The sequence below is a fragment of the Semicossyphus pulcher genome, unplaced genomic scaffold, assembly GCF_022749685.1.
Source record: "Semicossyphus pulcher isolate SPU_LCO1_2020_fin unplaced genomic scaffold, fSemPul1.0.p SCAF_9, whole genome shotgun sequence".
NCBI lineage: Eukaryota > Metazoa > Chordata > Actinopteri > Labriformes > Labridae > Semicossyphus > Semicossyphus pulcher.
In genome coordinates, this window is record NW_027211770.1 from 23869853 (window position 1) to 23884903 (window position 15051).

The 15051-nt window shown below is 41.3% G+C and overlaps 1 protein-coding gene across 4 annotated transcripts; it reads right to left on the reverse strand.

The window, feature by feature from the left end:
• Positions 1-1404: 1404 nt before the first annotated feature.
• On the reverse strand, positions 1405-14240 carry sh3d21 (SH3 domain containing 21). Of its 4 annotated transcripts, none has more exons than XM_069656582.1 (18): positions 14213-14240; positions 13834-14024; positions 13087-13244; positions 12923-12980; positions 11378-11487; positions 10840-10930; positions 10669-10730; positions 10544-10583; positions 10024-10118; positions 9526-9627; positions 9101-9152; positions 6136-6186; positions 5924-6041; positions 4319-4478; positions 3431-3511; positions 3093-3289; positions 2052-2115; positions 1405-1924 (listed from the first exon to the last, which is right to left on the reverse strand). In XM_069656582.1, the coding sequence occupies exons 2-18, from the start codon at positions 13835-13837 to the stop codon at positions 1892-1894; spliced, it is 1476 nt and encodes a 491-aa protein (XP_069512683.1). In that variant the 5' UTR covers positions 13838-14024; positions 14213-14240; the 3' UTR covers positions 1405-1891. The 4 variants fall into 4 exon arrangements, with proteins under 4 accessions (XP_069512683.1, XP_069512681.1, XP_069512684.1 ...); XM_069656580.1 differs by having other exon boundaries at positions 4319-4481; positions 14213-14239; XM_069656583.1 differs by lacking the exon at positions 3431-3511 and having other exon boundaries at positions 4319-4481.
• Between the last annotated feature and the right edge of the window lie 811 nt (positions 14241-15051).

A 15051-nucleotide genomic window follows, 5' to 3' on the forward strand; every position in this document is an offset into this window, starting at 1 on the left:
AAATCCAGCTAAGTCTGCAATATCATCTACTGCTTTGTTTGTTTAGTTTCATTCGTTTCACCCCTTGTCCCCTCTCCAAGAAGGAGTGTTCCCTTAATGACCATTATTCAACACGCGTTTTAAAAATAGTACGTTCCCATGGCACTTTGAGAAGCGCCCGGTCCCTGATGAGCTCCAGATGTCTTCCAGATGTTCTCCACAGCGGGCAACACTAGAAGGCTTGGACAGGAGCACACCACCCCTACTACCTCCAGCGCTGCCAAAACCAAATCTATACTTTTTGACAATGGCGTGGGCCAAAATATGGTGAAGCTCTGCCTCTGGTGGGTGCAAAGAATTTCTCATTCATTCTCTTCCCACGCTCTCTACATCCATCGCAATGACTCACTGTGTTCAGAGTTTTCAGAGTGAGTCAGTTTTTCTCTAAGTGACACAGGAGCCTTTTCCACTTAACTTCTAAAAAGCCACAACCTCTGTATAACTCCTAAAGCCTTCCAACAGCACTATTCATTAACATCCTGCATTTGCATAAATCTTAACATATGTACCTTTCTGAATGAAGTCTGTTTTTGTTCCACAATGTGAGATCACTAGTACCAGTTCCCTTCCAATGATCCAGCATCCTCTGAGGAGCTAAGCACTTCTGTGTGTAGAGTTGTGTCACAGTGCCCCCCAGTGGATCGTTGCTGCATTACGTCCTGGTGCAGAAAACCATGTGTTGCATGTTTTTGTTAGTACATTTCATTGCATAAGTATTTGCCCCTTGAACTTTTCACATGTTGTCAAGTTACTACAACAATTTTAATGGATTTAGGTTTTTAGGTTGTATGTAATGGACCAAATTGTGCTTAATTTGAAAGTGGGAGAGGGGAACATGGAACTGAAAATTATTTACAGCTTAATATATGAAAAGATTTGAATGCTTTGTTGTGAAACCCATAACAGCCTCATGTGCAACCAATTTTTCAACAGATGTCTGCTTTTTGGACTGCTCTTGTGTGTTATCTAAATGCTTATAGCTCCTGTGAGGAACTTTCGGTTTGTGCCGATTTTAGCGCCCCCCTGTGGACAAGGCCGTACCTTTATCTCTTTGCTGCGTGCAGTTAATCGCTTCGTCTGAGGCCTACCCCCCACCAGCGGTTTCAGGCATTGAAATAACTCTGTAGAAATAATCAATCTTGTTGCTGATTGGCTGGTTTGCATTTGTAGGTCTTAAAGAATCATCAGAATTAATTTCAGTCTGTTTCTAAACCAGCGAAAAAACTCCTCACAGGAGCTTCAAAAGCTAAAATTAGTCTCTTGGAAACCAGTTGTAACACTATAAAACGTAGAAAAGTCCAAGGGAGGTGTAAACTTATACAAGGCACTGCATGTCATGTATTAACATTCAGGTAACAAAGCCCCTTGGATGACTTAAAATTATATTTAAGGTCTTTGCAAAAGACATCACAATATTTCCTCCTATGCACAAGTGCATATATTACATGTTTTCTGCTGATGCATTCATTATTTTAATGTTAATGGTACAGTAACACCCATAATAAAAGTTATAAAGGTGACAGTTCAAAGAGAACAACATAAAAAAAATAAAAGTATAACCCCCTTAAGACCAGTATTTTGGATTTCCAGCATTCAAATATGTAAAAATTCAACAGTAGAAGTCTTTTGAAGGATCAGGGTTCTCCGGTTCAGTGCAGGGTTAGCTTGATCCTAAGTCGAACTTTCAAATTAAGCTCTCGCTTGTGTGTCTGCAGTGGGGAGAGCTGGCTTGTGTTTTTGCGTCCCCATTCCACGTCAGAAAAATGTTCATCTTGTTTAAGTCTGCAGTGCGAGAGCCTGCACGGCACAGTGTCAGACAGACAGGCAGCCAGGTCACAGTCTGTGTTGGATGTTAATGCCTCATCCTCAAAGCTTTCACTTCCTCCTGTAAGAAAGAGATTATTTTATTGTTATACCACAGTCATGACTTCAGCTTCTGTATGCTTTCTTGTGGCAATATAGAGCAGCCAGTATTCGCGGACTCAAGCAAAACTCAAGGCATGCCTACTGACCTGCAGTGCCACTCGTTTGTTTGTCTCCTCCTTCAGTTCTTCTTTCACTTCTTGTATGTCTCGCCTGATCAAGAGAGACGGAAACAAAACCGGGAGGTTGCAGACATGGGTTTGTCTAAGTAGGTCAAGATACACACAACTTCAAACTAAACAATAAAGTCTGTTAGTTTAGAATATTACTTTTGTAGTTGGGATTAATTAGATCAATACAAATGAGCTTAATCTTAATCACTTAAATTTAGTAGTGAAAACTACTTTTTTGACATTATCCCTTTAAGACCGGGAGGGTCTGCTACTTAACATGTCTTTGAATTGGCTATAATTGATATATTTATACTGTCATATATTGCATCACATGACAATGTGGCAATGTAGCAATATGATGCAATGAAGCAACAGACAATATCTCTCAATCTTGCACCTCCCTTTAGTTTTATGCAGCTTTACAGCAGCTCATTGTTTAGCATTTTAGCTCTAGCAACGTAGCTGCAGCAGAACTAACAGAGGATTGAGAGAGATGTCAATCAAGCCCAGTCTGTACACATCTACACAGTCCTTAGAAAAGGTCTAATAAGGCAACATAGGGTCTTTAAGCTTATGTATTTTCTTACATATTATGCTGCTGAGCAAAAATGGAAATGTGCTTTTTCTTGTCTCTTAATCTACTCTGAAATCACAGGCGGGTGCAGGATGTTCAGCGGGCAGGAAATCATGCGTCTACAACTACACACAGCAAGCCTCATGTTTACCAACCGGGCCGCTGTGATGCCTCACATTAAAAGCACATCAAAGAGACCAAAGATTAAAAAGATCTGTCTTTTTTTCAGTCCCTCTTTCTCATAGTACATAGTGTGTGCTTCTCCTTTAGTTTTTGATTAGTCACTTCCTGTGTTGGCAAGTGTCAACAAACACATGAAATTAATTTCGGATGGGTGGGTTAAGAAGAAAAGAGTTTTATAAAATACAGTAGCTTTCCTTTTTTAAACATGACTTGGATAATCTGAATCAGCTGCTCATGTTTACGTAATGTCTGTCACTCACTCATGTCGCATCTGTAGCAGCTCCAGAGCCATCCCCAGCTCTTTGATTTCAGCCTGCAGGCTTTCCAAAGTTGGTTCATCTTTATTGGTCACAGTTTTGCCATCCACAAAAACTTTGGGTGGTGCCGGGCGATTAGGAGGCGGCGTCTTGGGTCGAGGATCAGGCTTTGCAGGTGATGGCAGGAGATTTTCTGTACTCTGCAAAGAATAAGAGGCTTTGCATGACATCGTACGGACCACTGATGCTCATTGGCTTAATGCTTAATCGTAAAATGTGCAGTGCATCTGCATCAGAGCTAGTCTCACTCTGAGTTTTCATGTTTTGTACATGTGGCAAACCTTTTGTAAGCCAGGTTTTTTCTCTGTCTGGAACTTTTTGGATGTTATGTCTGGTTCTGTCTGCTCAGTCCGACTCTGGGCCTGCAAAGGAGCACAAGCCATGCGTTTAAAGCAAGCGTCGCTAATAGTCATCCCTCGCGACCTCCCTCGGGAATTCTCACTCCTAACCTATGCCAACACCTATCAGACTCTTGAGCAGCCAATTACAACCAATAAAAGGATATTTGAGGGATTTACGATACCTGCATGTTTCAGTATGATTTCTGACAACCCCTTTAGATCAGGCCTAAACTTGTTGCTGATGAAAACCTGGGATGTGTCGATCTCAGGGGCCTTTTCCTTGCTCTAACTCGTCTTGTGGCTACATTGCATTCTGATCTACTGAGAGAGCAAGTGCAGAAATTGTTTCTCTTGCAAGGAATGCTAAACCTTTGTGCAGAATGGGTCTGTGAATTGAGCCGTAGAGCCTAGAAAATCCTTTCCCCTAACATGGCAAGTTGTGCAGGGTATAATTTGACATGAAAATATGTCTCTTTATTCCAGGAGAGCATGCCACCAAAGAGCCAAATTGGCTTCAAGATGCAGCTCATTGTGTTCATTTGTGTTTTACTTATGTCTGTCTTGCTCCACTGCTGGAATTTTAAGTACCTTTTACCTAAGTATGCAAAAGATAAGGGAGGGAGTAGCCTCATTGTTGCAGTGATAATCTCGAGTTGCAAAGGTCATCTGCTAACGTTGGTTAGCATTATTGCTGTGGTTCAGCAGTTGTCACTGGTTCCTGCCTCTGCTATGTAACGCTTCACTTCCACATTGTCCACACTTCAAGCAAAAGTTGTCATAAAAAAAAAAAAGAAAAAAGAAGTGAATGAATATGAGTCTGTCACTGACTGCTGCGACCAGGCCTGATGGTGGTCTCCTCTGCGGGGGCTTGGCTCTGTTTGCTGTCGGATGACTCAGCTTTTCAGTCTGCAGATCTACGCCATCAAACTGGTCGGCCTCTTTCTCCTCCGCTTGTTTGGATGAAACGGGAGCCACATCACCGTTGGTTCTACTGAAAAGAAGATTTTGATTTATGTCAGCCTATGATAGAAGTAAATGAAAAGCGGGGGGCATATGGGGAAAAAAGACAGAATCTCTTGATCGAGATTGGTTCAAAGGCTTTAGTTCACAAAAAAAACAACTCTAAATGTGGTTTCCTGTAGCGGGTGCAGGTGCAGAGCATTACAACTGAAATCTTGACATCTCTCTGTCTCATTTTGTCCTGGCTCATGTTTCACTTTCAAATCTCAAATATAACTCGACTTCAATAACATTTTGCATTGATTGGAACTGATATCAGGTTTATTAAGACCCAGCCTGGAGGGGAAGAACCTTGACAATAAAGCACCATAAATTGCACATAATTTCCCCCTGCTATCTGCCCCGTCTCAAGGTCCGGAACACACCCATAAAGTTTCGCAGATCTGTGCAGTTTGCTCTTGTTTTGTGTCTGACTGTGCAGAGAAGCTCCACCTCCGCTCTGCTGCACGGTGCTGCGCCCTCATGCATCAGTTGAGCGCACACTGACGGATCTCAACTCCATGCACAGATTGATGATGAGCAGGGAGAGGAGGGGGCAGCTCTTTTGACAGTTTACTGTAAAGTCCGGACTCGACAGGTGTAGTTTCACTCTTTATAACAAAGCTTCATTTATTTAAACGAGCGTGCAACAGCAGCTCGTCCATATAAAAGTGTGCCCGTGTGCCGGGGTTGAGCCTCGCACAGCCCCGGGCTGATGTGTCTCCCGATTATAATAATAATGACAATATATTATCAACAGAATGTTTTTACAGACAAATACTCTTTTGATCACACAAAAGGTGGAATTGTTGTCATGATCACTGAAGCACACTTTGAAGTGCATTCAACCCTACCCAACCCTTTTGTGTCATTTCACAGATTACGTGGGCGCAGAAGTCCCGCAATCCTTTTGTTAATTCCCCCAAAGACATTAAAAAGATTCCTAAGTAAGCTGCTATGGAAGGTTTCCCGTCCAAACATAATTCCTTGGAACCACATTTTAGTAAAAGGTTGTTCTCCATTAGCAGCCCCCTCAAGACAGGGCCGTTTTTGTTTTCTCAGTCATGTGTGTGTGTGCGTGTGCGCCTGTTTGTGTGTGTTTTTCTCAGGAAACAGGAAATGGGCTGCTCTCGTCTGTTTAGGCCCGATCTGACTCATCCCAGAGTTTCCACTGAGACGCTAAAGGTCGGGCATCCTGGCATTCTTCTTTAAGGACACTATGGCAACTGGTGACGGCGACTAAAACCTTTAACATCTGAAGGCGCCGCTCCCGTTGCCAGACTAAAGACGAGAAAGTGCTCCTGACATTTCCTAAAGGCTTTTAGCTCTAAAAAAGGTTGCAGATTAATCACTATTCATGGCCTTGACTCGGAGAATTATCTCTAGCAAGACTTTGGTGGCTGTGCATGTAGATGAGCTGTTGGCATCACTTACTTGGGCAAAACCTTGTTGGGTTTGTCTTTGACTGGAGGCGGGCTCGGCTTGTTGAAGGATGGCAGCTTGACTTTGGTTGGAGGGTTGCTTCTCAGGTCCTTCACCTCTGGTTTATCATCTATAGAGCAGATTTCTGACATTATTCAACTGCATGAATTCTCTTTGAGCAGAATATATCATTAATTTTTAACAAAAGCCACCGCCATTTATACCTTTTGTCTTTGCTGGACCACCTTTGTCCATCGCTGAGGCCTCTTTTTTCACTGAAAAAGTACACAAAGTATTTTATCTGCTTTTTGTAAAATTAAAGAAGTTGAGTCTATTGGCCAGCTTAAAAATGCATCCTTAAGATACTACGTCGAAGGCACTCTGAATCTGCAGGGCTTGCAGGTGTCATTGTGTGTAGCAGCATGAATATAGAGCAGGTTGTTGCTAAAGAGAGCGTGCACGCTCAGCAAATCTGCCTTCCGTAGAAAACAGCTTTCACACCTCATGCAAGGTGTGCTTCTCATGTAAAGCACTGATGCACTCTATTCATTCAATATCGTATCATCATTGTGTTATTGTTTGACTTGAAGCAACTTTCACACTGCAAGTTAAAAGCCACAGGCTGACTTTATTACTCAAAAGAGAAGAATTTGCATTGTTTACCCCAGAAAGCATTGCGGTTTAACGTGGTGGGAAACATTGTTTTCTGGAATTTTAATTAAACTGTGATCTAGTTTATGAGCTGTTGCATGGGAAACAAAGATTGTGCACAATCACTGGAGCAGGTCGGGTCACAGCTGCATCCAATAGCAGCGCAGTTACAGTTCCCAAGAGTCTCAATGAGTTCATTAGGGACAGTCGCTCCGGCTCCGCTCGTAGAAAAAAATACAGCGCCTGAGAGGACTTTTGCCTTGTAGACTGAGAGAATAGACGCATGAATTCAGTTCCTATTCGAGCGGTTGTTATTTGCCATGCGATTAAAGTGCTTATTCCAAACAGAAAAGATTACAGCTCTAAAACATAAATAAAAGCAAACATCTAAGAAGTAGAAATGCTCCTGAACAAGATCAGAATACTTTGCACAACGCTTAAGATGTAATACAGACTGAATGAATACACAGCACGCCTACCTTGAGTGTTCAAAGCATTGTGCAACATTCCCTCTCAAGCAAACCATCCACACAGCAGTAGTAGCTCAAAGTGCTGCTTCTTGCGCTGGTTGTGAAAATCTCAGTGACAGAGCTCTCCTTCGTCCCCCCCGCCCACCCCCTTGTTTCCTCCAAGACTCCTGAACTGTGTCACATGACCAGCCTAACCATCCCCCATCTCTCTATAGTCTCAGACTTCCTGTGAAATTATTCTTCCTGTGATACTGTGTAGGGAAAAAAAAAAGCCGTAATGAGTGCAATGTGGCGGCAATACAAATGATGAGAGTGTGCTGCTGATGTTCAGGTGGATTAGCTGAGCACTTTGTACACCACTTTTTCACCTGCCTGTTAAACCACACGTTTTGGTGAGAATGCATTTGGAGTATCCAAACAAAGAAGTCTAAAGTTGACATTTTTCCCTCTTACTAAAAATGTGTTTAATTTGCATATTGCACCACATACAACACTGCTCAGCTGCAGCTTGAAGGAAGCCACATCCTGCTCTGTCGAGCTGGCAGATGTCTACATCTTCTTGTTCCAAAGTATGAAAATGTTTGTGTACTCATGTAATACTATTACAAAGACATTTAATTAATTTAAAACTACTTTTAATACAAAGAAAATCTTCCACCAGGAAATATCCTTTGATTGAAGCTGGTAATAAACCGAACACAATCTACAACGTGAATCCAGTTAAAAAAGTTTTTGCATGTCTAATGGTGCTAGATAAACATTTTCTACTTGTGATATGCAAACACATGATGTCACAGATATCTTGTGATGCTTCATTATGTATCAGTCATCTGCAAACTCATATGACTGTCGCTGAGCAGATGCTGTAGTGGTGAGCTCCTCTTTTTCTTCCATTAAAGTAGCAGTGCCTCTGTGTAGATATACTTCTTTTAGCCCTGCCTCAAAATGTTATCCACGAGTATACAGGTACATGAAAACAAACCCAAAAGACAAAAATCCCCATTTTGCATAACGACCTTTTTCAGAACCATATTTATTATTGGACTACAACTATGGATATATTAAGGATTAGTTTCATGTTGCTGCTGGTAGAAATGGAGCTTACTGTAACTGCTTTATGTACTGCTGAGTAGTGCTGTCAAAATTGGCTAAAAATGACGCATTATTCTTTCTAAAAAATTCTATTTTTGCGCAATATGTCTACAAGAGGGCACACCAATACAACGAGAGACAAACCTACTTGCAAAGATGTATTTATGTAAACATAAACCTGCCTTTTAAAAGATCAACATAGGCTTCCCACACCTTGCAAAATAAACAAAATCATTACAGTAGGACGGATTCGCGAGAGCTACGAGGCAGCCGTGGTAGGGCTGATTTTTTTAAACATCAAATATTATTTTTAATTACCGAATGTCTGTTTTTTACTACAATTTGGTTATATATTCCAATTAAAAATATTCGTTGACAGCCCTTCTGCTGAGCAGCTTAATCTACACGTTACATCAGAATGTATTAGTTCATAATGTTTTGTCATAATAATGAGATTCTGTAAAGTAACTTAAGAAGGGAGACAAATGTGTTGATGTTAAAAGTATAATAATTTACTTCAAATTGTATTGGAGTAAAAATATTTAAAGTGGAATGGAATCAATCGAGTACATGACCTTAAAGTGTATAACTTGATTGAAGTGCTCTGAAGTTTCTCTTTACGACTGAGTGCACAGATAAAAATGGAGGAAACAGAAGTATGACTATTGTCGAGTAGTATTTAGAACCATACTGAAGGGCCGTTTCAGCAGCACGGTGATATAATGACACTGAACAGGGGACCATTTTGGCTTCTTTTTCAACATGCTGAAAATCACCAAGCCAATAGTGCTGCCAATTTCTCCATCTGCTAAAACAACAGTCCGTCACAGTCCAAACCGCCAAGCTGCCCTGCCAGGCTAAACAGCACTCCAGCCAGCAGCCGTGAGTCAGAGGGAAACCTCTGAAACACGTCAAACAGCATTTGTACCTTCACTGCCGAGTTTGATAATTGCTACATAACATGCCGTTCTCTTACCTGGCAGTTTCTTGTCGCCGGTTCGCGCAGGCGGTTGGCTTGTGGTTCCAGACTAGAGGAGAAACGGAAAAGTCAACAGGTTGGCAAGAACGTCCCCGTGTGAATAAAAGGCATCTCTATTTGACACTCTTTCCACTGAGGGAATTTTCTGTGAGTAATTCCAAAACAGTGGACGCTGAAGGCAACCCTGACTCACTGTGAACTGACTTGCTACTGTGAGACAAATACCAGACAGCTGCAGATATACTAGCATAATTTTAGCTATTTCAAAATAATAAAAACAAGTATATTAGATATGATTTACTATAAAGTAGGTCCATGGATTCATAGCAGCACAATACAGTCATCAAAAGTTGAATGTCTTGTCTACAGGGAAGGTCCAGTCCAACAAGGGTCGTCTTGAGACAGTGTTGTGGTTCACTCACTTGCAGACTCTCCATTGGTGGTATCACCATGACAAAGTTATCAGGGAAGAAGCCACAGCGTCCGTTTAGCTCTCCCTCCCACCAGCCTTCATCGTCTGTTTCCTTCAGATGGAGATGAAAGAGTCGCATTAGAAGCTCAAACACAACAGCAGCGTCCTGTGGGACGTGAAATTGCTGCGCAAGAGGTTACCAAGCGGTCAAGCAAGAGTCGGCTGCATCACCATCAATTTTAGCATCAAGACGTCTCACGAATCTTTTTTTCTTTGCGATACCATATAATCTGGACTGCTGCCATATGTGTGTCACTGAAAACATGTGCGTCATTGTGCACAGGGGTACATTATATTTCCTTGAAGGTGACTCAACTGGTTCGACTGGAAAAACAACAATGATATAGCTGTGCAGCTACTTTGCAAGGAGCGCCCAGAGGTGTTTATGAGCCTGACATCATGGGAGAAATAATGCCAGTAAATAAGAATACAACACATGTGTTCAAACCTTTCTCAGGATCACCACAACCTCTCCTTTTTTCATTTCCAATTCATCCTCCGCTTTGGCCTTGTAGTCAAACATGACCTGGCAACACTCCACAACTGAGGAGACGCAATATAAGAAAAAAAAAGACAGTAAAATGACTACCTGAACATTATAGTGCTGAGAATCTGCTACGAGAATATAACAATGGTGACTAGTCTTATCATCCTTTATACAACCTTACTAGCTCAAAGAATAGAAGAAGAGCTTGTAGCATTTGGAGATAAAAGTTGTAACCCTTGATCCCTTGAAGAGTTTCCTGTCTGACGTAACCCCCATAAAGTGATTGATCAAAACACCCGACTGTAGATGTGAGTAGATTTGACCCCACCTATAAACCATGCAGGAAAATGTGCGGGAAATACACACACACGTGTGTTCCCGGGTATAAATAGACCTGTCTATCTACTCTACCTGTCTTGCTACTTTTGAAAGCCTTTGGAGAATAGACCGCTCGTGATACAACAAAAACATGTGAACTTACTTTGCTTTCCTTTGTTCCTCACACTTGCCCTTTGAGATATCTTTATGAGGACAAAAACAAAGCACATGAATACAATCGAATGGAAACAATTCATATGTGAGTAGCTTAATGTCGGCATTACTTACCTCCTTACTGAACACTGCGTCAGAGAGCTTGGGCCTTGCCTTACCCTCGTTGTGCTTTCCCTCTGTAAAGAGGTTTCGCCAATATTTACTTCAGCTTATTATCAATGTTTACTTAGATCACATGCAGAAAAATCATCAGGAAGAATACACAGAAGTTTTGGCTTCACCAACCTTTAGGAGCGACAAATATTTCCTTGACAAAATTGGACGGAAATGCGCCAACTTTTCCGTTTTTCATCCCCATCCACCATCCATCTTCAATCTGTTTGAGGGATGACGGCCGAAAGAGACAAAGCACAGAAAAAAGTACGTAAGAAAACATTGAATCAGTATTGTTTTGCTGTGTTTAAACTTTGCTAAAGCACTTAAAAATGATGATACAGTTTACATTCCAGTAAATACAGTCAGCATGTGTGAGATCTTGACTACACAAAGTCTCAAAACTAGTCTGATCAGTTCGCTTGCATTTCCGTAAAGCAGTGATTTGTCCAGGAAACATGCTTTTTCAGCCCGGCGGCCAAATACAAAGGGAGTGTGATACCCAAACAATCAGTGACTACCTAATGAAAAACCCTCTTTATTTACCCTGGGAAGATTTCTCTTACATAACACCACACCTTGATATAAATATAATGTCGAGGTTTTGGCTACCAACAGCTTCAGCTATAGCTCACATGTGATTTAATGCATGAATAAGAAGGGACTCTACCTCTCTGATGATCTCTATAGTCTCCCCAACAACCAGCGCAAGCTCATCTTCATTCATGGGGTCGTAGTCGAACGCAACTTCGCATTTCCTCGTCTGTTTCATCCTCTTCGCTGGAAACACAAAGAATCAGCAGCCACATTAACAGACGGATGCAGAGTTTAAAATCTACTGGCAATACTGACGAAGAAACTCCAGCTCTACAGTTTAATGATGTGCTTCCCTTGAAAGGAGGCAGGCTAATCCCAACAGGAAAGCGCTAAGACAAAAGCCATCATTCACGTCCCTCTCATGTCTAATCCATCAAAGACACCGATTGTTTTTAACTGCTCCTTTTTTCATGCATTATAATTAAGATTTGTGTGGTGAGGATGTGGTAGACATGTATTTACAGTCAGCTTCCTTCTGCACTGTCTTGCTGAGTGCATGCATCAGCATAACCACAGTTTTAGACACCTGTTTTTGGAACAAGTCGCAGAAGAGAAACTGCTTTAATTTTAGTCGACTGCAAGTGAAAAGTTTATATTGAAATGTATGCAGATTTTTTCAACAGTAGAATTACTTAGTGCATTAATATAATCATCTCTCTATATAATCTGCCTGAAACTGCGATGTCAAAGAAAGTTAACTCTAAACTCTCCAAAAAAAATATTTATTTCCAAATTAAGAGTTTCATTCCAAATACAGATTAGGACTATTTAAAGTGATAATCTCGTAGATTTTCATTTAAATAAATGTCTGTTAAGTCACTATTTATTGCCGAATGAAGTAACACTATCACCGATTGAGCCTATGGCTGACTGATGAAAGCCTTTGCATTTGCAGTATTACAAACTGGCTGTCTGGTGCGACTTTCACAGTAAAAATCACAAGCGGCGCCCAGTTAGTGACGCGTTTTCCATCAGCCAGCAGTGGTTGGTCTGCCAGAGAGGGTAGGCGGAGCTAAGCGGCTGCTTTTCCCGTCTCTGTAAAGTGTTGCGAGTAAACAGTAATCTACTATGGCTGAACAAATGAAGAAAAGATCGATGACTACAGATACAAGTTCAACAATAAGTGAAAATCCAAAGAAAAAGAAACAAATTCGACGCTCAGATGAAGCAAACAGTCTGAAAAGGAAAGCGACCGTCAGCGAGGAAAATCAAGAGTTACAACCGGAGCCAACCGTGGACGTCACACATGCGACACTGTCTGGATATCTGGGAAGTGTGCTCCCGCCATTACCGTTTATCGCCATAGGTGCCGCCAAAGAGAACGAAACTGAGATCTTTGAGATTATAACTTCAAAGTCATTGATGCAATCTCCGTACAAAATGGTATAAAAGTGAACTCCTTTGTGGGTAAATATTACAAGTAGGAGCAGATATTTGAATATGGAAACAAAAGAGTATTTGCCTGATAAAAATCTTGGGTCCAAAATTCTCACTTATACAAGGACATTAAAATCTAATGAGGAACTTGGCAAGTAAAATAACTAACTAGCTATGTTCTGTTTTATAAGCTGCTAACAGTGAAGAAAGGAAAGTGTGAACTTATAACTTAGCATTTTACTTTGTCTGAGGCTTCGTGGTTCCCTCTTGCTGTCACCTGTCAAATAGACTGGCACCTCCTGTAATGAAAAACCAAAAACATGCATATTTTAACCCGCATGGATAAACACGAACAAACAGTGTAGTACAGTGAAGTAAATTGGGGTTTACATCGTGGTAACAGACCTTGACAAAGTTAGCAGGGAAGATGCCTCTCTTCCCTCTCAGCTCCCCCTCCAGCCAGCCCTCCTCGCTGGCCTTGCTGACGTTTTTGACCACATCCCCCATCCTCACTGTGATCTCGTCTCCCATGGTGCCCTCGAAGTCGATCAGCACCAGCACCTCTACAGTGAGAGCCGCAAATGGGGCAGAAAATTAGATCCTTCGCACAAAGGCTGCAGTACGTGCTGCACAAGTGATGTGGCCTGACATTTCTAAACCCAGACAAACCTCTCTGGAGGCTAGCCAGGAATACGGGCTTCAAAGGAATGTAGATTCATACAGATAAACTGTGCAGTTTGTCACTCTTTACAAATGGAAAAAACATCTATGCAAGTGTTTACCTGCAATTTTAACTAAACTGATAAATCAACAAATCACAGAAAAGTCAGAAAGCTTTTGCAGGTTTTCCAGCTCACACATTGTTTGGGAGCATTACCATAGTTTCCAAATGCAGATGCCTACACACATACACAGTCTATGCATAGCTGGGCAAAGGGTTCCATATACCAATGCTTTAGTTAGGTTTGCATGCCAATCAAAATATACCTTTGTGCAGACACAAACTTATTTGTTTCATAACTTCACGCTTACTCTTTGTGTCTTACCATCAAATACTCAGAATTCTAGCAAACAGACAGCCGAGAAGATTAAAAGATCAAGATATCCAAAAAAATTCCACTAGTACATAAGAAAGCAATAAAGCTGACTCACCCATGGTATCTGTCTGTCGTCCTCCTTCCTATTGAAATATGTAATTCTTTCACGAAGCTCACAGTAAAAACTTGTAGAAGTAGAAGGAGAACTGAAAGAGTGCGGCTGTTTTGTCTAAGAGCCCGAGATATGGCAGCCGTGGCCCTTCTTCCTACTTGTCAAACATTAACATTGAGCAACTTTTCCTGGGGCTAGTCATGGCAAGTCAGCAGCAAGGAGTAGGATGGGTCACACAGTGAAGAGAGAGATAGAGAGAGAGAGAGAGAGAGAAGGAGGAGAGAGGGAGAAAATAGGAGAGAAGAACAGGTAAGACAGGTTCATAGTTAAAGAACAATACTCGTAATTTGCGTGTCGACAAAGTTCATCAAACAAAAGTCACCAGAAGCACAATGACATTTCAATCCAGGCCTGTCGATGTCGTTCATATATCCTGCGTACTGTAGAAAACTCTGTACTGTATTTATGTTCCTTTAGAGGAGTTTGTTTGAGTGTGTGTCTGTCATGACGTTGTTGTTTTCATGAGCCCCTGGAGGCAAAGTGGCCCGCTATTTATAGAAAGCAGAACCCGGCTACGCAAGACTGGATTTCACACAGCAAAGAAAAGTAACAAAACACATTTTACTGGACGACAGATATGTACTTTAATTATAGCTTGTACATAGGGGCTAATTTTGTCGCAACTTGTTCCCTGTCCCCAATAGAATATGAAAGTTTGTGTCTATTTGATTACTTCTTAGAAGAGCCGAGGGGGCCAGACATTTTCATTTCCTATAAAGCTCGGAATATAATGTTAAAAATGTGCAAGTGAATTGTCGTTTTGAAATGTTTTCATGTTCATATTTCATATTTTTGTATTATTGTTTGAAAGTTTTAAGGCAGGAGTGGGGTCCTTAAATGGCCTCATATGGCCTTACAACGCCCCATGTTAAATAGCTCTCTGTTAAGTCATCATCAGATAAGCAACTTCCTCATTTTCCTGTTGAATGTTTGTCAATAAGTCATCTCACTCTGGTCTTAGGATACTGCAGGATATTGACTTCTAAGTAAAGTTTTCCCCTTGACAACATAGTGTGAGTTGGTACAAGCTGTTCACCACTAATACAGAACTACCCACTGTCTACAATTAAAAGTCAAATTGCTTACAGTACAAATTTAATATACAATAAAAGTCTTTCTAACAGAGCCTTGGTGGACAAAGTAAGTCTTTAGACATAACTT

Excerpts from the sequence above, each read along its gene's own strand:
- sh3d21 (XM_069656580.1), bottom strand. Across the intron at positions 10,119-10,543 it reads GAGGAACAAAGGAAAGCAAA|TTGTGGAGTGTTGCCAGGTC; the intron begins GTAAGTTCACAT and ends GCGTCTCCTCAG. Across the intron at positions 4,482-5,923 it reads CCCAACAAGGTTTTGCCCAA|TAGAACCAACGGTGATGTGG; the intron begins GTAAGTGATGCC and ends TCTTCTTTTCAG.